Source organism: Stomoxys calcitrans, chromosome 5 (assembly GCF_963082655.1).
Source record: "Stomoxys calcitrans chromosome 5, idStoCalc2.1, whole genome shotgun sequence".
NCBI lineage: Eukaryota > Metazoa > Arthropoda > Insecta > Diptera > Muscidae > Stomoxys > Stomoxys calcitrans.
The window spans coordinates 34,194,595-34,217,292 of record NC_081556.1 but is presented as its reverse complement, the minus strand read 5'-3'; the positions used below and the strand labels follow the sequence as shown (position 1 = coordinate 34,217,292).

The following is a 22,698-nucleotide window of genomic DNA, read 5'->3' as shown; positions in this document are numbered from 1 at the left end:
GCTCTCATATACACCGACCTGCCGACTTAGGTGTAGCTGCCACATAGCTTATTACGGTTTACAGCACATAAAAAGCGCATTTATCACCCGATTTAGTTGAAATATGGAACAATGAGTTTCGCTAGGCTACCCGATAGCCGAACGGTGTATGATCCACATCAGATATAATTCGGATGTTGCTGTCATCAATTATATAACAATCAAATTGTTGTACTTTGTTTGTTTTGTAGTTTGTTTATCTGTTCCGTATAGACTCAAAAACGACTGAACCGATTTTCAAGTCATTTTTGCAGATGGTAGATTTTGAGCCCCCAGGGAAAATAGGATACTACATTTTTATACCCACCACCATAGGATAGGGGGATACTACAATAATTTAGTCATTCCGTTTATAACACCTAGAAATATTGGTCTGCGACCCCCTAAAGAAAAAATATTCTGGATCCTCTCGTCATTCTTCTTCTATCTATCCATGTCCGTCCGTCCGTCTGTCGAAATCACAATAGCGGTCGAACGCGAAAAGCTACCCGCTTGAAATTTTGCACATATACATAATATTGATGTAGTTCGTTGAGGATTGCAAATGGGCAATATCGGTTGAGATTTGGATATAGCTCCCATATAAACCGATCTCCCGATTTGACTTCATGAGCCCCTGGAACCCACAATTTTCATCCGATGTGGCTGTAATTTTGCACAAAGCATTCCGCTATGACCCCAATACCCGTGTCAAGTACGGTCCAAATCGGTCTTTAACCTGATATAGCTCCCATATAAACCGATCTCCCGATTTGATTTCTTGAGTCCATGGAAGCCGCAATTTTCATTCGTTTTGGCTGAAATTTTGCACATAACATTCTGCTATGACCTCCAATATCTGTGTCAAGTACAGTCCAAATCGGTCTATAACCGGATATAATCCCATATAAACCGATATCCCGATTTGATTTCTTGAGCCCCTGGAAGCCACAAGTTTTATCAGATTTGGCCTAAATTTGCACATGGTGTTCTCTTATGACGTTCAATATTTGTATTATGTGCAGTATAAATCGGTCTAGAGACCCGGTAGAGATCCCATATAAACCGAATTTGCGATTTGACTTCTTGAGCTCCCGGAAGCCTCAATTTTCATCCCATTTGGCCTAAATTTTGCACATGGTGTCTCTCTTATGATCTCCAACAGCTGTGTTAAGTGCAGTCTAAATCGGTTTATAACGCGGTAGAGCTCCCATATAAACACATCTCCCGATTTGAGTTCGTGAGACCCTGGAAGCCACTATTTTTATCCGATTTGGCTGAAGTTTTGTACATAGTACTCTGTTATGACTTCCAACAACTGTAACGGTGCACGGTCCAAATTGGTCTATAACCTAATATAGCTCCCATATAAACCGGTCTCTCGATTATCTTTGTTCGGTTCCTAGAAGCTTTAATTTTGCTGGTTAGACAGAAGATTGGTATGTAAAATAAAATTATGCCATTCAAATAAATTTAGTTTGTACAAATTTTTAGCAGAATCAATGGTGGTGTGTTCCCTAGATTCAGCCCGACCGAATTTAGCACTCTCAAACTTGTTTGATACCACTTACCCGATATCACTTTGCCCAAATACGGTAAGTCATGTATAGCCTCATAAGTTGTTTTACCCTCTCCATCGAAAACCTCATTAATTTCCTCACGCAATTTTTGCTGTATATCTGAATGTACGGCCAATTCGTATAAAGAAAATCCCATGGTTGATGAGGAGGTCTCAAAACCTCCAAGGAAGAATACAAAAGACTGCGCAGCCATCTCCTCTAAAGTCATTGAAATTTTGTTTTCTTTTCCTTCACCATCTCTCAGCTCCATCAAAATGCTAAGAAAGTCATTGGCCTTGATGTTATTCTGTTCGCGATAGGCCACAGTTTCACGAACAATGCGAATAAAGAATTCCGTAAACTCATCCTTGACCATGGCTATATTGAGTTTGCGAGCCAGGGAAGGAAAGCCTTGTATAAAACCATTCACCCATTTTCCATGTCTACGCTCGATCATTGATCGCCTTCCCATAATGCGAAATTCCGCATTGGGATCCTTAAGACTATTGCACTCAACGCCAAAGGCGCATCTCCCTATGATATCGGTGGTGAAACGGGCCAGCAGCTCCTTGATTTCCACAATGTTGCTTTTCTCACTCATTTCGGCGAAGACCTGTACAAAATTCTCTGCCACATCTGTTATGATGGGATACATGAACTTCATTTTGCCTGAAGTAAAAGTGGGTGACAATTTATGGCGTAAATTTTTCCATTTCGCTCCATCCAATAGAAACAAGTGACCGGTTAGGGGATCCGCCTTTTCGTTGTGGAACAGGCCGCGATCGGTGAATTTTGAAAAGTCTTTAATCAGCACATGCTTCACTAAATTCATGTCCAATAGCAAGGCAGCAGGCCGTTGGAAGAAATAAAAGCCACAAAAAGGCCCAGAACCCTTGTACTTCTCATACACTTCGCGAGTGCAATCGGCAACACTGCGCTTGGTCGTAAGACCTTGAAAATTGCCGGTCAAAAGACTTGGTTCATCATGGGGGATACCCTGATCTTTCCAGTAATTTAAACGTTTTTGCACAAAGTAAACGGCTAGCGTAGATAAAATAATGATGAGATAAATCAACACAGAGACAATGGCCATTATGGAAAAATGCTTTTAACTGTGCCACTTTTAGGTTGTATTTAAAACGACTGCAAACTGCATACTAAATCGTTTTGAGATTGCCACCTTTAGGTATATGAACAAAAAAAAACTCTCGGCCGCTGAAGTAAGTGTAGATATTGTTTGTTATCTAAGGCATTGTTGTTATATCTCATTCCAGGTAATCGTATTTCAGATAATCTCATTTCAGTTTTGAATCATTCCACCAAAAAAGTTCAAGCAAAGAGATTTAAAAACAAGTTACAAGTAACAAGAAAAAGCGTGCTAAGTACGGCCGGCCGAATCTTGGGAAACCACCACCATGGATTCTGCTAAAAATTTATACAAAATGAATTTTATTGAAGGGCATAATTGTATTCTACATAACAAACTTCTGTCAAACCAGCAAACATTAAAGCTTTAGGAGGCGAACAACTATAATCGGGAGAGGGGTTTATAGGGGAGCTATACCAGGTTATAGACCGGTTTGGAACGTTCTTGGCACAGTTGTTGAAAGTCATAACAGAACACTATGTGCAAAATTTCAGCCAAATCGGTCTAAAATTGCGACTTGTAAGGACTCAAGAAGTCAAATCGGGGGTCGGTTTATATGGGAGCTATATCTAAATCTGAACCAATATGGCCTATTTCTAATCCTCAAGGACCTACTTCATGACTAGATAAGTAACCCCCATCCTTGGGTGGAGGATATAGGAAGGCAATCAGTTGGGCCGGGCCGAACTTTGGATACCCACCACCTCGGGTGTATATGTAAACCACCTTTCATCATAATCCGATGAAGATGGCAATATTTATGCACCCATAGCAGCTATATCCAAATGTGGTTCAATTTGAATAAATTCGGCACGGACATTGGTTCAATATTGATCTCTGTGGCAGATATATCCAAATTTAGACCGATCTGAACCATATAGGACACGGATGTCGAAGAGCCTAATACAACTCAATGTTCCAAATTTCAGCGAAATCGGCTAAGATCTTAAATCGAGAGATCTAGATCCAAATCTGAACCGATCTGGGCCATCTTCAATAAGGATATTCAGGGATATTCAGCGAAATCGGACAAAAAATGCGCCTTTAATGGACCCAAGACCTTTAATCGAGAGATCGGACTATATGGCAGCTATATCCAAATCTAGAGCGATTTAGGCCATCTTCAGGAAGTATATCGAGGGGCCTAACACAACTAAATTTCTATGAAATCGGACAATAAATTCGCCTTTTATGGCCCAAAAACTTTATAACGAGAGATCAGTCTATATGACATTTATATTCAAATCTGGACCGATCTGGGCCAAATTGAAGAACAATGTCGACTGGCCCAACACATCTCACTGTCCCAAATTTCAGCAAAATCGGATGATAAATGTCGCTTTTATGGGCGTTAGACCTTAAACCGAAAGATCGGTCTATATGGGGGCTATATTAAGATATAGTCCGATATAGCCATCATCGAACTTAACCTGCCTATGGTCAAAAAAAGAATCTGTGCACAGTTTCAGCTCATTATCTGTTGACTGTTACGTGCTTTCAACAGACAGACGGACGGACGCACAGACGGACGGACGCACAGACGGACGGACGCAAAGACGGACGGACGCACAGACGGACGGATGCACAGACGGACGGACGCACAGACGGACGGACGGACAGATGGACTTCTTAGTCCATCTTCTTAGATTTTTATATCGCGGTGGTAGTTAATTTATATACTTTACTAGCTAGATAGGGCCCGCTCCCCTGCGCCTTCTTTCACTCACTTACTTTGTCTTTGGGGGTGCTGGTTCGGCCTTTCAGATATTTAGCCCCAATGTGGATAACATATTGGTGCTCTACTCCCAAATTTCTTTCATTTGAGCCTTATATTGCTATGGTCGGTAAATATGCCCGGTATGGGGTATTTTAGAGGGTGAGGTGGATCCCCATGTATCAGATTCGTGCTCGAGTCTCAAATAACTTTCATTTGAATCTAATATTGTCATTATTGGTTTAAATTTGCACTTGGCGGGCTTTGGAGTTGGGGCGAACGCCCTAGACATCCCAACATAAATAAGTATACCAAATTTCTGTTTGTTTGAGTTAATATAAAGAAACTAAATTTCGCGTAAATCGCCCCATCCATCTCCGAGATCTGGCGTTTTTAAAAATATGGTAAGTGGAGGGTCCACCCATTAAAGTTTGGATTTTAGATCTACTTCATTCTCTTGATTTTCGTGGTGGATTGGAGTAGCCAAACCCTTTGCCCAGAAAGTGGATAACAGATTCATACTCTACTCCCAAAAATCATAGAATTATAGCTACATATTGCTATAATCTGTATATATGTTTGGCTCAAGGGAAGTTTATGAGATGAGTCGTCCCTGAAACACTTGGCCATAAAACAGATATCAGATATTAGCCCCTTTTTGCCATATTCCACAAAGATGTCCAGACAATTGGCCCTTAATGATCTACTTTCAAATAGAATTTTATGAGCCCCATAATGGCATCAACGCTTAATAAGTTCTGTTTCAGTGTAGGGTGCTCCCCAGGGTCTTTGTCCTGAAAATGAGCGTAAATTTACCGAAAAAATATGAGTATCAATTCGACTCAAATATGAATATCTAATTCGTACCCCACTCCCAAATCTCTTTTATTTAAGGCCCATATTGCCATGGTCGGTAAAAATGAACCTTTTGGTGGGTGTTTTTGGGGCTGGAGCAGCCACCGACACCTTGCCTTGAAAATAGATATCTCATTCATTCTTTACTTCAAATGCTGTTGATTTGAGCTCCATATTCCCATAGTCGGAAATGAAGTTCCGTTTAGGGGGTGCTTTAGAGCGTACCCCAAAACACTTGGTTATAAAATGGGATATCAAATTCGTGTTTTACTCTCAAATATCTAGGCTTGAACGCAAATTTTAATGTCATATTCGTAATCTACTACCAAATACGTCTCCCATATACTCATGATGAGCTCATATTCCCATTTGGGGCGTTTTTTTCCGGAGGGGGGGGGGGGGAAGATGGGTTGGAATGGCCCTATTCTTCGATCTGATTTTGTATGCCAGATTCGTTTTGGGGTTAGGGCTCCTTTCTGGTTACTTGGACCCAATTTGTAATATCATATTCGTATTCTATTCTTCAATACCTTTCATTTGATATCCATATTGTCTTCATCGGTCCACTTGTGATTTTAGGTGGTATTTTTGGGGTAAAGGCGGAGGATCCGCCCCCTTGGGGGTTTGGGACCCCCTTGGGGGTTTGGGACCCCCCCCCCCCGTTATTAAGTCCCAATTTTTAATATGAAATTCGTATTCTACTCCTGAATACCTTTTATTTGAATCTCTTATTGTCCTGATCGGTATACTCTTATTTTTGGGTGCTACTTTTGGGCCTGTGTTTCCTTCCACACCAACCTAAACAATCTGGGCATATTTCAAGGTAATCGGTTCAGCCGTTTTTCAGTCAGAACATACAGAACAAACAAACAAACACAACGACAGGGTCGGAAATGGATATTCAGACAGGGTCGGAAATGGAAATGTTACAAACGGCAAATGGCAAAATGAATATGATCCCATCCTTCGGTTTTGAGTATAGAAAAGATTAATTATTGTGGATCTTAACGAGACTCGTAGACCTGAATGCCTTGATCACCAGCTTAAAAATGCTAAAGTAAAGAAAAATCCATTTTACCAAGTAAAAGCGTGCTAAGTTCGGCCGGGCCGAACCACTTGGTAACCACCACCATTCATTCTGCTAAAATATGGGAGCTATATCTGGTCAAAGACCGATATCCTGGCACAGTAATTGAGAGTCATTACAGAACAGTATGGCGAAATTTCAGCCAAATCGGAAAAAATGGCGGCTTTCAGGGGTTCAAGAAGTCAAATCGGGAGATCGGTTTATATAGGAGCTATTTTATGTTATAGGCCGATTTGGACCGTACTTGGCACAGTTGTTAAAAGCGTAAACAGAACGCCTCATGCAAAATTTTAGTCAAGTCGAACACAAATTGCGGCTTCCAGGGGCTCAGGAAGTCAAATCGGGCAATTGGTTTATATGAGAGCTATATCAGGATATCGACCAATTTGGACGGATCTTGGCAAAGTTGTTGAAAGTCATAATGGAAAATTATTTACAAAATTTCAGCCAAATAGTAGAAAAAATGCGGCTTCCAAAGGCTCCAGAAGTTAAATGAGGAGATCGGTTTATATGGGAGCTATATCTAAATCTGAACCAATATGGCCCATTTGCAATTCCCAATGACCTACATCAATATTAAGTATCAGTGCAAAATTTCAAGCGGTTAGCTTTACGCGCTCGACCGCTATGGTGATTTTAGTAGACGGACGGAAGGATGGACGGACAGTCGGACGGACGAACATGTTTAGTGTTTAACTCAGAATGTGGAGACAATCAAGAATATATATACTTTTTGAGGTCGTAGATCAATATTTCGAGGTGTTATGAACGGAATGACTAGATTAGTATACCCCCATCCTATCTATCACTTCTCAAAAACGAAACCCATAAAGGTATACCAACCTTTTTTAAACTTTTTACCAAACCTGGTTTCTCTTTTCCAAACTTACCTGATATCACTTTACCCAAATACGGTAAGTCATGTATAGCCTCATAAGTTGTTTTACCCTCTCCATCGAAAACCTCATTAATTTCCTCACGCAATTTTTGCTGTATATCTGAATGTACGGCCAATTCGTATAAAGAAAATCCCATGGTTGATGAGGAGGTCTCAAAACCTCCAAGGAAGAATACAAACGACTGCGCAGCCATCTCCTCTAAAGTCATTGAAATTTTGTTTTCTTTTCCTTCACCATCTCTGAGCTCCATCAAAATGCTAAGAAAGTCATTGGCCTTGATGTTATTCTGTTCGCGATAGGCCACAGTTTCACGAACAATGCGAATAAAGAATTCCGTAAACTCATCCTTGACCATGGCCATATTGAGTTTGCGAGCCAGGGAAGGAAAGCCTTGTATGAAACCATTCAAAAAATTCCCATGTCTACGCTCCGTCATTGATCGCCTTCCCATAATGCGAAATTCCGCATTGGGATCCCTAAGACTATTGCACTCAATGCCAAAGGCACATCTCCCTATGATATCGGTGGTGAAACGGGCCAGCAACTCCTTGATTTCCACAATGTTGCTTTTCTCACTCATTTCGGCGAAGACCTGTACAAAATTCTCTGCCACATCTGTTATGATGGGATACATGAACTTCATTTTGCCTGAGGTAAAAGTGGGTGACAATTTATGGCGTAAATTTTTCCATTTCGCTCCATCCAAAAGAAACAAATGGCCGGTTAGGGGATCACCCTTCTCGTTGTGGAACAGGCCGCGATCGGTGAATTTTGAAAAGTCTTTAATCAGCACATGCTTCACTAAATTCATGTCCAATAGCAAGGCAGCAGGCCGTTGGAAGAAATAAAATCCACAAAAAGGCCCAGAACCCTTGTACTTCTCATACACTTCGCGAGTGCAATCGGCAACGCTGCGTTTGGTCATAAGACCTTGAAAATTGCCGGTCAAAAGACTTGGCTCATCATGGGGGATACCCTGATCTTTCCAGTAATTTAAACGTTTCTTCACAAAGTAAACGGCTAGCGTAGATAAAATAATGATGAAGTAGATCAGAACGGTGGCAATGGCCATAGCGAACAAATGGTTAAAAACTACGCGTTAAGCTTGTATTAACAACGAAAGCAAATAAAATACTAAACTGATTAGAAATAGCCACGTACTTGTTATATAGAACCAATGGCCAAGAGCAAATTGAGTGTGGGCATTGTTTGTTAACTAAGATCTCCGCATAGGTTATGAGCAGATAATCAAATGTTGCACCATACCCACTTGAAGCTTAAATGAGAAACTTGAGAAATTTGGCAATATCATGCTGAGAGATAAACACAGTAAAAGAGAAATCTAAAGGGGAACCACTCCCTGTAATCATGGGTGATACGAACGGAATAATAAAGTAGAACAAGAAGCAATTGGGAAGAAACAACGAAATTGAAAAAAAAATTGAAACATTTTATGTAAGCTGAAGTCTGCTTGCTAAATAATAAAAATATTAATTTATTTCATATTATACAACAAAATATTTTTTTTTTTTTTTTTGAGATTCCATTGCAGGATATTGTCCGGCCTTAGACCATTCAAAGAATAGTATAGCAAAACAAGTAAAAAGGCGTTAAGTTCGGCCGGGCCGAACTTTGGATACCCACCACCTCGGGTATATATGTAAACCACCTTTCATCAAAATTCGGTGAAAATTTCATACCTTATACTCATATACCTCATACCGATCTGAACTATATACGACACGGATGTCGAAAAGCCAAACATAAGTCACTGTGACAAATTTCAGTGAAATCGGATTATAAATGCGCCTTTTATGGGGCCATGACTTCAAATCGAGATATCGATCTACATGGCAGCTATATCCAAATCTGGACCGATTTGGGCCAAGTTGCATAAACATGTCGAAGAGCCTAACACTAAGCACTGTCCCAAATTTCGGCGAAATCGGACAATAAATGCCTCTTTTATGGGCCCTAAACCTTAAATCCAGAGATCGCTCTATATGGCAGCTATATTCAAATCTGGACCGATCTGGGCAAAATTGTAGAAGTACGTCGAAGAGCCTAACCAAACTCACTGTCTCAAATTTCAGCGACATCGGACAATAAATGCGTCTTTTATGGCCCCAAAACCTAAAACCTAGATATCGGTCTATATGGCAGCTATATGCAAATCTGGACCGATCTGTGCGATATTGCAGAAGTATGTCAAGAGGCTTAACTTAAATCACTGTTCCAAATTTCGGGGACATCGGGCAATAAATGAGCATTTTATGGGCCCAAAACCATAAATCAAGAAATCGGTCTATATGGCAGCTATATCCAAATTTGAACCGATCTGGACCAAATTGAAGAAATATTTCAAAGGGCCTAACACATCTCCCTGTCCCAAATTTCAGCAAAATCGGATAATGAATGTGGCTATTATGGGCCTTATACCATAAATCGGAGGATCGATCTATATGGCAGCTATATCCAAATCTGGACCGATCTGAGCCAAATTGACAAAGGATGTCGAAGGGCCTAACGCAACTCACTGTCCTAAATTTCAACAAAATCGGATAATAAATGTGGCTTTTATGGGCCTAAGACCCTAAATCGGCGGATCGGTCTATATGGGGGCTATATCAAGATATAGTCCGATATAGCCCATCTTCGAACTTAACCTGCTTATGGACAAAAAAAAGAATCTGTGCAAAATTTCAGTTCAATATCTCTATTTTTAAAGACTGTAGCGTGATTTCAACAGACAGACGGACATGGCTAGATCGTCTTAGACTTTTACGCTGATCAAGAATATATATACTTTATAGGGTCGGAAATGGATATTTCGATGTGTTGCAAACGGAATGACAAAATGAATATACCCCCATCTTTCGGTGGTGGGTATAAAAACATTTAAAAGTCAGCAAAAAGTGTAATGTTGCAAGAAGCATTTGACAGGTTTCCTGTATCGCGATTTCATTTTCGACCAAGAAAAATCATCAGCAGGAGATGTCAAAAGGATCATGGTGCTTTACCAATCATTCCAATTGGAGTAAGTTGTAAAGCACAAAGAGCCCTGTTCAAATTCAGATATGTGCTTTACAACTTACTCCAGTTGGAATGGTTGTAAAACACCATGATTCATTTGACGTCTCCTGCTGATGATTTTTCTTGGTCGAAAATGAAATCGCGATACAGAAAACCTGTCAAATGCTTCTAGCAACAACAAACCTTTTGCTGACTTTTAAATGTTTTTTTTGCTATACTATTCTTTGAATAGAAAGCATTAAACAATGGTCTAAAGCCGGACAAAATTCTGCAATGGAATCTCAATAAGATTTTAAGAACAAACCAAGTGAGAGCGTGCTAAGTTCGGTCGGGCCGAATCTTATATACCCTCCACCATGGATCGCATTTGTCGAGTTCCATGCGCGGTATCTCTTTTTAGGCAAACAAAGAATTTTGAGTAAAAACTGTTATAGTTCGATTAGGACCACAAATGAATGCTGATTATTGATGATGTTATTGTGTAATATTTCAGTTTATTCGGATAAGAATTGCGCCTTGTAGGAGCTCAAGAAGCAAAATCGGGAGATAGGTTTATATGGGAGCTGTATCAAGCTATAAATCGATTCAGACCATATTAGACACATATGTTGAAGGTCATGAGAAAAGCCGTTGTACAAAATGTCTGCCAAATCGGATGAGAATTGCGCTCTCTAGAGGCTCAAGAAGTCAAGATCCCAGATCGGTTTAGATAGCAGCTATATCAGGTTATAAACCGATTAAAACCATACTTGCCACAGTTGTTGGATATCATAACAAAACACGTCGTGCAGAATTTCATTCAAATCGGAGAAGAATTGCGCCCTTTAGAGGCTCAAGAAGTCAAGACCCCAGATCGGTTTATATGGCAGCTATATCAGGTTATAAACCGATTAAAACCATACTTGCCACAGTTGTTGGATATCATAACAAAACACGCCGTGCAAAATTTCATTCAAACCGGAGAAGAATTGCGCCCTTTAGAGGCTCAAAAAGTCAAGATCCCAGATCGGTTTATATGGCAGCTTTATCAGCTTATGAACCGATTAAAACGATACTTGCCACAGTTGTTGGATATCATAACAAAACACGTCGTGCAAAATTTCATTCAAATCGGAGAAGAATTGCGCCCTCTAGGGGCTCAAGAAATCAAGAACCAAGATCGGCTTATTTGGCAGCTATATCAAAACTTGGACCGATTTGGCCCATTTACAATCCCAACCGACCTACACTAATAGAAAGTATTTGTGCAAAATTTCAAACGGCTAGCTTCACTCCTTCGAAAGTTAGCGTGCTCTCGACAGACAGACAGACGGACGGACATGGCTAGATCGACTTAAAATGACATAACGTCCATCCGTCGGTCGAACTCGTAAAGCTAGCCGCTTGAAATTTTGCTCACATACTTCCTATTGATGAAGGTCATTTGGTATTGGAAATGGACCATATCGGTTCAGATTTGGATATAGCCTCCGTATAATCCGATCCCCCGATTTGACTTCTTAAGCCCTTAGGAGCCTAAATTTTCATCTGATTTGGCTGAAATTTAGAACAAAGACTTGAGTTATAACTTCCGACATCCATGTCAAATATAATTTGGCTTAGAAGCCTTACTTTTCATTCGATTTGCCTATAACTTGAAACAGGGACTAATGTTATGACTTCCGGCATCCATCTCTATAAAAACATATAGCCCCCATATAAACCGATCCCCGGATTTGACTTCTTCAGACTTTAGAAGCCTCATTTTTCACCTGATTTGTCTGAAATTTGGAAAAAAAGCCTTGTATTTAGACTTCCAATATCCATGTCAGGTATGATTCGAATCAGTGTATAAACAGATGTAGCCCCCATATAAACCGATCTCCGGATTTGATTTCTTGAGCCATTAGAAGCCTCAATTTTCATCCGATTTGGCTGAAATTTGGAACAAAAACTTACATTATGACTTCCAGTATCCACGACAAGTATGATCCGAACCGTTCTATAAACAGATATAGCCCCCATATAAACCGATTCCCAGATTTGACTCTTTGACAACATGCCAAATTTCAGCCAAATCAGTCAAAAATGTCTGCTAATCCCAAGAAGTCAAATCGAGAAATCGCTTTATATGGGAGCTATATCAGCTTATAGATCGATTTTGATCGAACTTAGCACAGATGTTGGAAGTCCTAAAAGAACACCATGTGCGAAATTTCAGCCAAATCGGACAAAAATTGCGGCTTCCAGGGGCTCGGGAAGTCAAATAGGAAAATCGGTTTATATGGGAGCTATATAAGATTCTTGACCGCTTTGGACCGTACTTTGCACAGATTTTGTAAGTCCTAACCGAACACTATGGGCAAAATTTCAGCCAAATCGGACAAAATTGTGGCTTCCATGGGCTCAAGAAGTCAAATCGGGAGATCGGTTTATATGGGAGGTATATCAAAATCTGAACCGATATGACCCATTTGCAATCCCCAACGACCAACATCAATACAAAGTATCTGTGCAAAATGTCAAGCAGCTAGCTCAACACGTTCGACCGTTATCGTGATTTCGGCAAACGAACGGACGGACGGACATGGCTAGTTCGAATCGGCATGTCAAGACGATCAAGAATATATAAACTTTATGGGGTCCTAGATCAATATTTCGAGGTGTTGCAAACGCAATGACTAGATTAGTATACCCCCATCCTTTGGTGGTGGGTATAAAAAGAAGATATTGAGCTAATATATCGAACAAATTCCTACTTTCTCCATAGCACTTTCGTTTTTTAGCACGGAAGCAAATCCCACGAAGCAGCTAGGACTCCACAAATTTTGAACCATCGACTGTGACGACAACAAACGACGCTGCCAAAATTTGAAGTCTATATGATCTATGCTACACCTATTTATAGCGGTCTACATTTTACTGATCACAACAACCGGCTCACATAGCGATAATCAAAATGACAAAACAAAACCAGAAATACAAAAATATAAAAATATAACAGTCAAGTCATGCCGGTAAAGTGTTAAAAACAAAATGACTTGGCAAAAATAAGTCAAAACAGTAGTTACAATCAGATGGCTATTCTACCGCATGTTTTTTGCTTTGTGACAAGCCATATATTTTAAATAAATACATTGTTAAGCTAATCGTTTTGTTGTAGGTCAGGAGAATGACTTTGCTCAAATGCGTACACTGAAAAAATATTGATTCTAATTTTAAATATTCGAGCTGGAGATTAGCAATCTTAATTGAAAGATGATCAATTTTCAAGTATTTTAAGGGAACATTCCATTTGTAGGAAAATATTTCGTTTATATTAAGGATTTTCATACCCACCGTATGGGGGCATACGTATCCCGTCATTCCTTTTACAACACCTCGAAAAATTCATCTAATCTTATATATAACAAGTAAAAGCGTGCTAAGTTCGGCCGGGCCGAATCTTATATACCCTCCATCATGGATCGCATTTGTAGAGTTCTTTTCCCGGCATCTCTTCTTAGGCAAAAAAGGATATAAGAAAAGAGTTGCTCTGCTATTAAAACGATATCAAGATATGGTCCGGTTCGGACCATTGGGGCTCACAAAGTAAAATAGAGAGAACGATTTATATGGGATCTGTATCGGGCTATAGACCGATTCAGACCATAATAAACACGTTTGTTGATGGTCATGAGAGGATCCATCGTACAAAATTTCAGGCATATCGGATAATAATGGCGACCTCTAGGGGTCAAGAAGTCAAGATCCCAGATCGGTTTATATGGCAGCTATATCAGGTTATGAACCGATTTGAAGCATACTTGGCACAGTTGTTGGGTATCGAAATAAAACACGTCGTGCGAAATTTCATACCAATCGGATAAGAATTGCGCACTCTAGAGGCTCAAGAAGTCAAGACCCAAGATCGGTTTATATGGCAGCTATATCAGGTTATGGACCGATTTGAACCATACTTGGCACAGGTGTTGGATATCATAACAAAACACGTCGTGCAAAATTTCATTCTGATCGGACAAGAATTGCGCACGCTAGAGGCTCATGAAGTCAAGACCCAAGATCGGTTTATATGGCAGCTATATCAGGTTATGGACCGATTTGAACCATACTTGGCACAGTTGTTGGATATCATAGCAGAACACGTCGTGCAAAATTTCATCCCAATCGTATAAGAATTGCGCACTCTAGAGGCTCAAGAAATCAAGACCCAAGATCGGTTTATATGGCAGCTATATCAAAACATGGACCGATATGGCCCATTTACAATACCAACCGACCTACACTAATAAGAAGTATTTGTGCAAAATTTCAAGCGACTAGCTTTACTCCTTCGGAAGTTAGCGTGCTTTCGACAGACAGACGGACGGACGGACGGACGGACAGACGGACGGACATGGCTAGATCGACATAAAATGTCGCGACGATCAAGTATATATATACTTTATGGGGTCTCAGACGAATATTTCGAGTAGTTACAAACAGAATGACGAAATTAGTATACCCCCCATCTTATGGTGGAGGGTATAAAAATCAATTTGTGTTTGTTTGTTTGTGTGTTCCTTATAGACTCAAAAACGGCTGAACCAATTTTCATGCAGCACATTTTTTGATATCTGAAGGGGGAGCGGACCCTCCCCTTACTCTAATTTTCAGAAACGCCAAATCTTGGAGATGGGTGGTGCTCTCTTATAGTAACCTAAAAACAAAAATTTGGTATCCTAATTCCGGATAGGGTACCTGGGGGGCCGCCCCACCCCAAAACCTACAAAATATATTCATAGACCAATCATGGCAATATGGGACTTAAATGAAAGGTATTTGAGATTAGAAAACGTATCTGATATCCAATTGTCGGACCAAGTGTTTGGGGGACCACCCTAAACCCCAAAACACCCCTAAATCGGACATATTTACCGACCATGACAATATGGGACTCAAATGAAAGGTATTTAGGAGTAGAATACGAATTTAATATCCAAATGTGGGACCAAGTTGCTGGGGGTGCACCGCTTCCCCAAAACACCCCCCAAACAATACTTATTTACTGACCATGGTAATATGAAATATGGGGCTTAAATTAATGGCTATTTAAGTGTAAAATACGAATCTGAAATCCAAATGGTGGCCAAGTGTTTGGGGAGCCGCCCCTCCTCAAAAACATCCCCCAAAGAGAACAAATATATTACCATATCAATATGGGGCTCCAATGAAAGGTCTTTGGGAGTTAAGCATGAATCTGATATCAATATTCGGGGAAAAGTTTCTATGGGGGCCCACCCCCATAACACCACATAAACAGCAAGTATTTGCTAACCATTGCAATATGGGGCTCAGATAAGAGGTATTTTCGAGTAGGACACGAATCTGATATTTATTTTCAAGGCTGAGTCACTGAGTGGCCGCCCCATCCCCCAAACCGGTCATGTTTGCCGACTATGGAAATATGGGGCTCAAATGAATGGCATTTGGGAGAAGACCACGAATCAGATATCAACATTCAGGACCAACTGTCTAGGAGACGTCCCAACACAATAAAAACTTCCAAATAGGACTTAATTGCTCACGAATACAATTTGGGTCTTCAAGACAGTGGAGCTCTATATTGATGGTTCTTGGGGCCCATACCCCAAACCGGACGTATTTGTTGACTTTTGCAATAAGGGGCTTAAATGAAAGGTATTTGACATTAAACAAGTTATAGTCCGATTCGGACCATAAATGAATGCTGAATATTGTAAAAGTCATTGTGTAATATTTTAGTTCAATCGGATAAAAATTACGCCCTTTAGGGGCTCAAGAAGCAAAATCGGGAGATAGGTTTATATGGGAGCTGTATCAAGCTATTGACCGATTTAGACCATATTAGACACATGTGTTGAAGGTCATGAGTGAAGCCCTTGTACAAAATTTCTGTCAAATCTGATGAGAATTGCGTCCTCTATTGGCTCAAGAAGTCAAGATCCCAGATCGGTTTATGAGGCAACTATATCCGGTTATGTACCGATTTGCTCCGCACTAAGCACAGTTGTTGGAAGTCATGACAAAACACCTTACGCGAAATTTCAGCTAAATCGGATGAGAATTGCGCGCTCTATTGGCTCAAGAAGTTAAAATCCTAGATCGGTTTATATGACAGCTATACCAGATTATAACCCGATTTGAATCGGGTAATATACTGGAAGTGATAACAAAACACCACACGCAAAATTGCATTCAAATCGGACTCAAGAAGTCAAGACTCAAGAAGTCAAGACCCAAGATTATTACCTGATTTGAATCATACTTATCACAGCTACTGGATGTGATACCAAAACACCACGTGCAAAATTTCAGTCAAATCGGACGAGAATTGCGCCCTCTAGAGGCTCAAGAAGTCCAGACCCTAGATCGGTTTATATGGCAGCTATAGCAAAACATGGGCCGATTGGGCCCATTTACAATCCCAACCGACCTACACTAATAAAAAAGTATTTGTGCAAAATTTCAAGCGGCTAGCTTTACAAATTTCAAATTTTGCCCATGAACATTCCACTAAGGAACAGAGACAAACTTCTCACCTATAAATAAGTGCAGTCCGATTCAAGTTTAAGCTCAATGAAAAGGGACTCCTTTTTAAGGCCGAGTACGAACGGCGTGCCGCAATGCACCATCTCTTTGGAGAGAAGTTTTATATGGCTTAGTACCTCACAAATGTTGCCAGCATTAGGAGGGGAAAACCACCACTGAAAATTTTTTCTAATGGTCTTGCCAGGACTCGAATCCTGGCGTTCAGCGTCATAGGCGGACATGATTACCCCTGCGCTACGTTGGCGGCTAGCTTTACTCCTTCGACAGACAGACGGACGGACGGACAGACGGATGAACGTACAGACGGACGGACATGGCTAGATCGCCTTAAAATGACTTGACGATCAAGAATGTATTGGGTTGCCCAAATAGTAATTGCGGATTTTTCATATAGTCGGCGTTGACAAATTTTTTCACAGCTTGTGACTCTGCAATTGCATTCTTTCTTTTGTCAGTTATCAGCTGTTACTTTTAGCTTGCTTTAGAAAAAAAGTGTAAACAAGTAAAAAGGCGTTAAGTTCGGCCGGGCCGAACTTTGGATACCCACCACCTCGGGTATATATGTAAACCATCTTTCATCAAAATTCGGTGAAAATTTCATACCTTATACTCATATACCTCATACCGATCTGAACTATATACGACACGGATGTCGAAAACCGAACATAAGTCACTGTGTCAAATTTCAGTGAAATCGGATTATAAATGCGCCTTTTATGGGCCAAGATTTTAAATCGAGATATCGGTCTACATGGCAGCTATATCCTAATCTGGACCGATTTGGGCCAAGTTGCATAAACTTGTCGAAAAGCCTAACACAATGCACTGTCGCAAATTTCGGCGAAATCGGACATAAATGCCTCTTTTATGGGCCCTAAAACTTAAATCGAGAGATCGGTCTATGTGGCAGCTATATGCAAATCTGGACCCATCTGGGCAAAATTGAAGAAGGATGTCGAAGAGCCTAACCATACTCACTGTGTCAAATTTCAGCGACATCGGACAATAAATGCGTCTTTTATGGCCCCAAAACCTAAAACCTAGATATCGGTCTATATGACAGCTATATCCAAATCTGGACCGATCTGTGCGATATTGCAGAAGTATGTCAAGGGGCTACATCGGACAATAAATGAGCATTTTATGGGCCCAAAACCATAAATCAAGAAATCGGTCTATATGGCAGCTATATCCAAATCTGAACCGATCTGGACCAAATTGAAGAAATATGTCAAAGGCCCTAACACAACTCGCCGTCCCAAATTTTAGCAAAATCGGATAATGAATGTGGCTTTTATTGACCTAAGACCCTAAATCGGAGGATCGGTCTATATGGCAGCTATATTCAAATCTGGACCGATCTGAGCCAAATTGACGAAGGATGTCAAATGGTCTAACACAGCTCACTGCCCCAAATTTCAGCAAAATCGGATTATAAATGTGTCTTTTATGGGCCTAAGACCCTAAATCGGCGGGTCGGTCTATATGGGGGCTATATCAAGATATAGTCCATCTTCGAACTTAACCTGCTTATGGACAAAAAAAGAATCTGTGCAAAATTTCAGCTCAATATCTCTCTTTTTAAAGACTGTAGCGTGATTTCAACAGACAGACGGACAGACGGACGGACATGTCTAGATCGTCTTAGATTTTTACGCTGATCAAGAATATATATACTTTATAGGGTCGGAAATGGATATTTCGATGTGTTGCAAACGGAATGACAAAATGAATATACCCCCATGAATATATTCCAATGAGAAGAAATTTTTATTGAATGTATGCTGGTCCCACTAATGTCTAAGGTTGTCTCAATCTCACGATAGGTCACATGACGATCTTGAAATATCCGTTGGTGCACATCATCAATGGATTGTGGAACAATAACTGATTTTGGACGATCTTCACGAAATTCGTCTTGAAGTGAACTACAACTCGGTTGAATTCACCATACCATCGATGAACACTGGAACTTGATGGAGCTTCATCCCCAAAAGTTGAATTGAGATAAATCTTTTAAGTTACTGTAAGCAACACAAATAGCGCTCATATGTCAAAACGTTCTGAGTACGCATAACCTCAAAAAGTCAATCTTTACGATACAGCTCTCAGTTGGCAGAGTGCAACACAAGGGTTATCCAATCCCGAAATATTAAAGGCATCCCTCGTATAGTTCACATATTTTAGCAAAATCCATGGTGGTCTGTTCCCAAGATTAGGCCCGGCCGAACTTAGCACGCTCTTACTTGTTTATAATTTTCTTGATTGGTTTTCGTGATAATTATAATCATTTTTCTTTTTTTTTTTTTTTTGTTATTTTCCCACGTTTATTATTTTTTTGCTAGTCATTAAGATTTTGTTTCACCGCCGTACTTTCTTTCGTTTCTTATCAACCAGAATGACTGTCAGTGGCTTGCCTTATCACCAAAACAATTACAAAGCAGAAAGCAGACCAGTGCTCTGTTGAATGATTTGCGGCAAGGTAATAAGTGCTGACTCATGCTATAGCCGAGAAAACCATTGATGTTCTGATGATTATTAACATCGCAGTATTGACGCTGAAATTTAATATCAAGTGACTGTGCAAAAAAAAACTAGGTGAAATAGAAACACTTATGGAAAATTGAAAATCATATGTAGACAAATTAGGTAATAAATCGAATTGCGCTACCCAATTAATAAAATGAGATTGATTAGAACAAGATTGTTGTCAACAAGCAAACACGTGCTAAAATCGTCCAGGCCGAATCGTATACTCCCTTCACCATGGATCGTATTTGTCGAGTTCTTTTCCCGATATCTCTTCTTAGGCAAAAAAGGATAAAAGAAAAGATTTGCTCTGCTATTAGAGCGATATCATAACAAAACATGTCTTGTAAAATATCATTCCAATCGGATAAGAATTGCGCCCTCTAGAGGCTCAAGCAGTCAAGATCCCAGATCGGTTTACATAGCAGCTACATCAGGTTATTGACCGATTTGAACCATACTTATCACAGTTGTTGAAAGTCGTAGCAAAACACGTCGTGCAAAATTTCATTCCAATCGGATAAGAATTGCGCCCTCTATAGGCTCAAGAAGTCAAGACCCAAGATCGGTTTATATGGACACTGTATCAGGCTATGGACCAATTTGAACCATACTTGACACAGTTCTTTAAAGTCGTAGCAAAACACGTCTTGTAAAATTTCATTCCATTCGGATAAGAATTGTGCCCTCTAGAGGCTCAAGAAGTCAAGATCCCAGATGGGTTTATATGGCAGCTATATAAGGTTATTGACCGATTTGAACCATACTTAGCACAGTTGTTGAAAATCGTAACAAAATACGTCGTGCAAAATTTCATTCCAATGGGATAAGAATTGCGCCCTCTATTGGCTCAAGAACTCGAGACCCAAGATTGGTTTATATGGCAGTTATATCAAAACATGGACCGATATGGCCCATTTACAATCCCAACCGACCTACACTAATAAGAAGTATTTGTGCAAAATTTCAAGCGGCTAGCTTTACTGCTTGAAAGTTAGCGTGCTTTCGACAAACAGACGGACGGACAGACGGACGGACAGACGGACAGACAGACGGACGGACGGACATGGCTAGATCGACATAAAAGCTCACGACGATCAAGAATATATATACTTTATGGGGTCTCAGACGAATATTTCGAGTAGTTACAAACAGAATGACGAAATTGGTATACCCACATCCTATGGTGGAGGGTATAAAAAATTGCATGCTACTGGAGACATACCAAAGACGAAAACTGCACCGCAATGAGTCAAAAGACTGGGGTCACCTGGAGGGCATCCCATGCCTAAAAGAACTAAGGCGAACAGTGGTAACATGGGTTCAAGAACCTTTGCTAATGTCGCTAGAGACAGTTTAGTAATGGCAGTTGTCGACAAGGGAGAAGAACAGGGCTGCATGCATAGGAATAATTGGAGTGGAATAGTCAATGGACTGTCATCAGTATACTCCATACCAAGGAAATGCAATCCCAATCTTTCAACCACCGACTGGAAGATTGGTAAATTGGATGAGGCTGATGGTGACCGGAGACATGCAGTATTCGTACTAAACTCCGGCTGTCTCGCAGACCTCAAAAAGTCTGAAATGGCTGTATCTTACGGATTCAACAAGTTGCAACTGAAGATCTATAGCAGCGGTGGGGTTGGGGAATCAGGATACAACTCAGCAGTTGTTGCTGAACACTTGCCTGAGGAACTATCGACCACATCGCTAAAGTCTGGCGGATTGCAAGAGACTAAAAACCTCCTTGCCACAATCGAGACTGGAGGGAATGGCATCGAAACGGGACCCAACAAGCCCTGCGTGGGTGGATCACAAAGTTGGACTGGGCTTAAAATGTGCGCCAGCGGGGAAGCACGGAACTCAGAAAGTAATTCGACAGCAGCAGTTAGTGAAGCATCTAAGGAAGAATCGTCAATATTGCAAATGTCCAGTGACCTGAGGAAGAGTGGTTCCACAGTTTTCTCACCTCCCCTTGGATTCATACGGAAGTTCAACATGACAAGTTCTAACGAATCTTGTGAGGATGAACTCCAGGTAGAGTCAGAAGGCGAAGCTAACACAACAGTAGTGGAAGTTCTGAATCCTGACTATGGTACGGTTCCTGCAGATAAATCTCCAACATTGTAAGGCCACTTCGGCGGCATTTAAGGTCCTCCTAATGACAGGGTGGATTTGACGCTGTTCTTATCCAGGAACCATGGGTGTGTGGAGGAATGGTTCGTGGACTAAGAATTCCGGGATTTAAACTTCTCAAGGGTAATGGGAGACATAGAGCCTGTATTCTGGCAAAGAGTAGCCTAAATGTTTTTCTTCTTCCGTCGCTAAGCACTGAAGATTTAGTAGTAGCCAGCCTTGAAAGAAACAAGTCTCATTACTGGCTGGCTTCCCCATATACGGCACACGATTCAGAGATGCCACCTTCAAACCTTAAGTTGCTGGTTGAAGCCGCTCCAGCAGGGAAGAAAAGCCTCATTGTGGGAAGTGATGCTAATGCACATCACCAGATATGGGATGTTCGGATATCAACGAAAGGGGTGAGCTGCTTATCGAATCTAATATACAAAATTCAAGGAAACATAGCCTACATAATTTTTGATATCGGGTGGAGGCGGACCCTCCCCCTTACCCCAAAAACGCCACCCATATCCGAAAGTAGTCCGATGGCCACAGTAAGGGTATCAAATGAAAGGTATTGGAGATCAGAAAACGAATATGGTATTAAAATTTGGGTCCAAGTAGCCAGCGGGCCCCCCAACCTCAAAACTCCTCTAAACAGATTTATTCGAAGTTCATGTCAATATGGGACTCAAATGATAAGTATTAGGCAGTAGATTACAAATATGGCATAAAACATTAGGTCCAAGTAATGGGAGACCGCTCACCCCCAAAATACCCTCAAATGGGCATATTAGCCGACCATGACTATATGGGACTCAAATGAAAGGTATTAGGGAGTAGATTACGAATATGACGCTTTTCCTCCTAAAGATACGTCAAATAAGTTATTTGACCCATTATGACAATTTGGGACTCAAATTAAAGGTATTTGAGAGTAGAAAACGAATTTGATATCCAATTTTGGAACCAAGCACCCCCTAAACTGAACTTCATATCCGTTGGGAATAAAGTACGAATTTAATATCTATTTTCAATGCAAAGTGCCGATGGCCGCGCCAGCCCTAAAACACCCTCCGAACGGTTCATATTTACCGGCCATTACAATATGGTGCTCAAATTGAAGGCATTTGGAAGTGCAGCACGAATCTGATATTCATATTTGAGTCGAAATGTCTGAGGTGCCA

General features: G+C 40.6%; 1 protein-coding gene across 2 annotated transcripts in view; it reads right to left on the bottom strand.

Annotated features, from left to right (window-relative positions):
* Positions 1 to 8,405, bottom strand: part of LOC106090414 (cytochrome P450 6a9) — a 13,357-nt gene extending 4,952 nt beyond the window's left edge. Inside the window, exon 1 of one of the 2 annotated variants that reach the window (XM_059369989.1) lies at positions 7,271 to 8,405. In XM_059369989.1, the coding sequence (XP_059225972.1) occupies positions 7,271 to 8,351 (1,081 nt within the window). In that variant the 5' untranslated portion in view covers positions 8,352 to 8,405. Of the gene's footprint in view, positions 1 to 1,589; positions 2,671 to 7,270 lie in introns of those variants that run through there. The other variant, XM_013256579.2, reaches the window with a different exon arrangement.
* Positions 8,406 to 22,698: the final 14,293 nt, after the last annotated feature.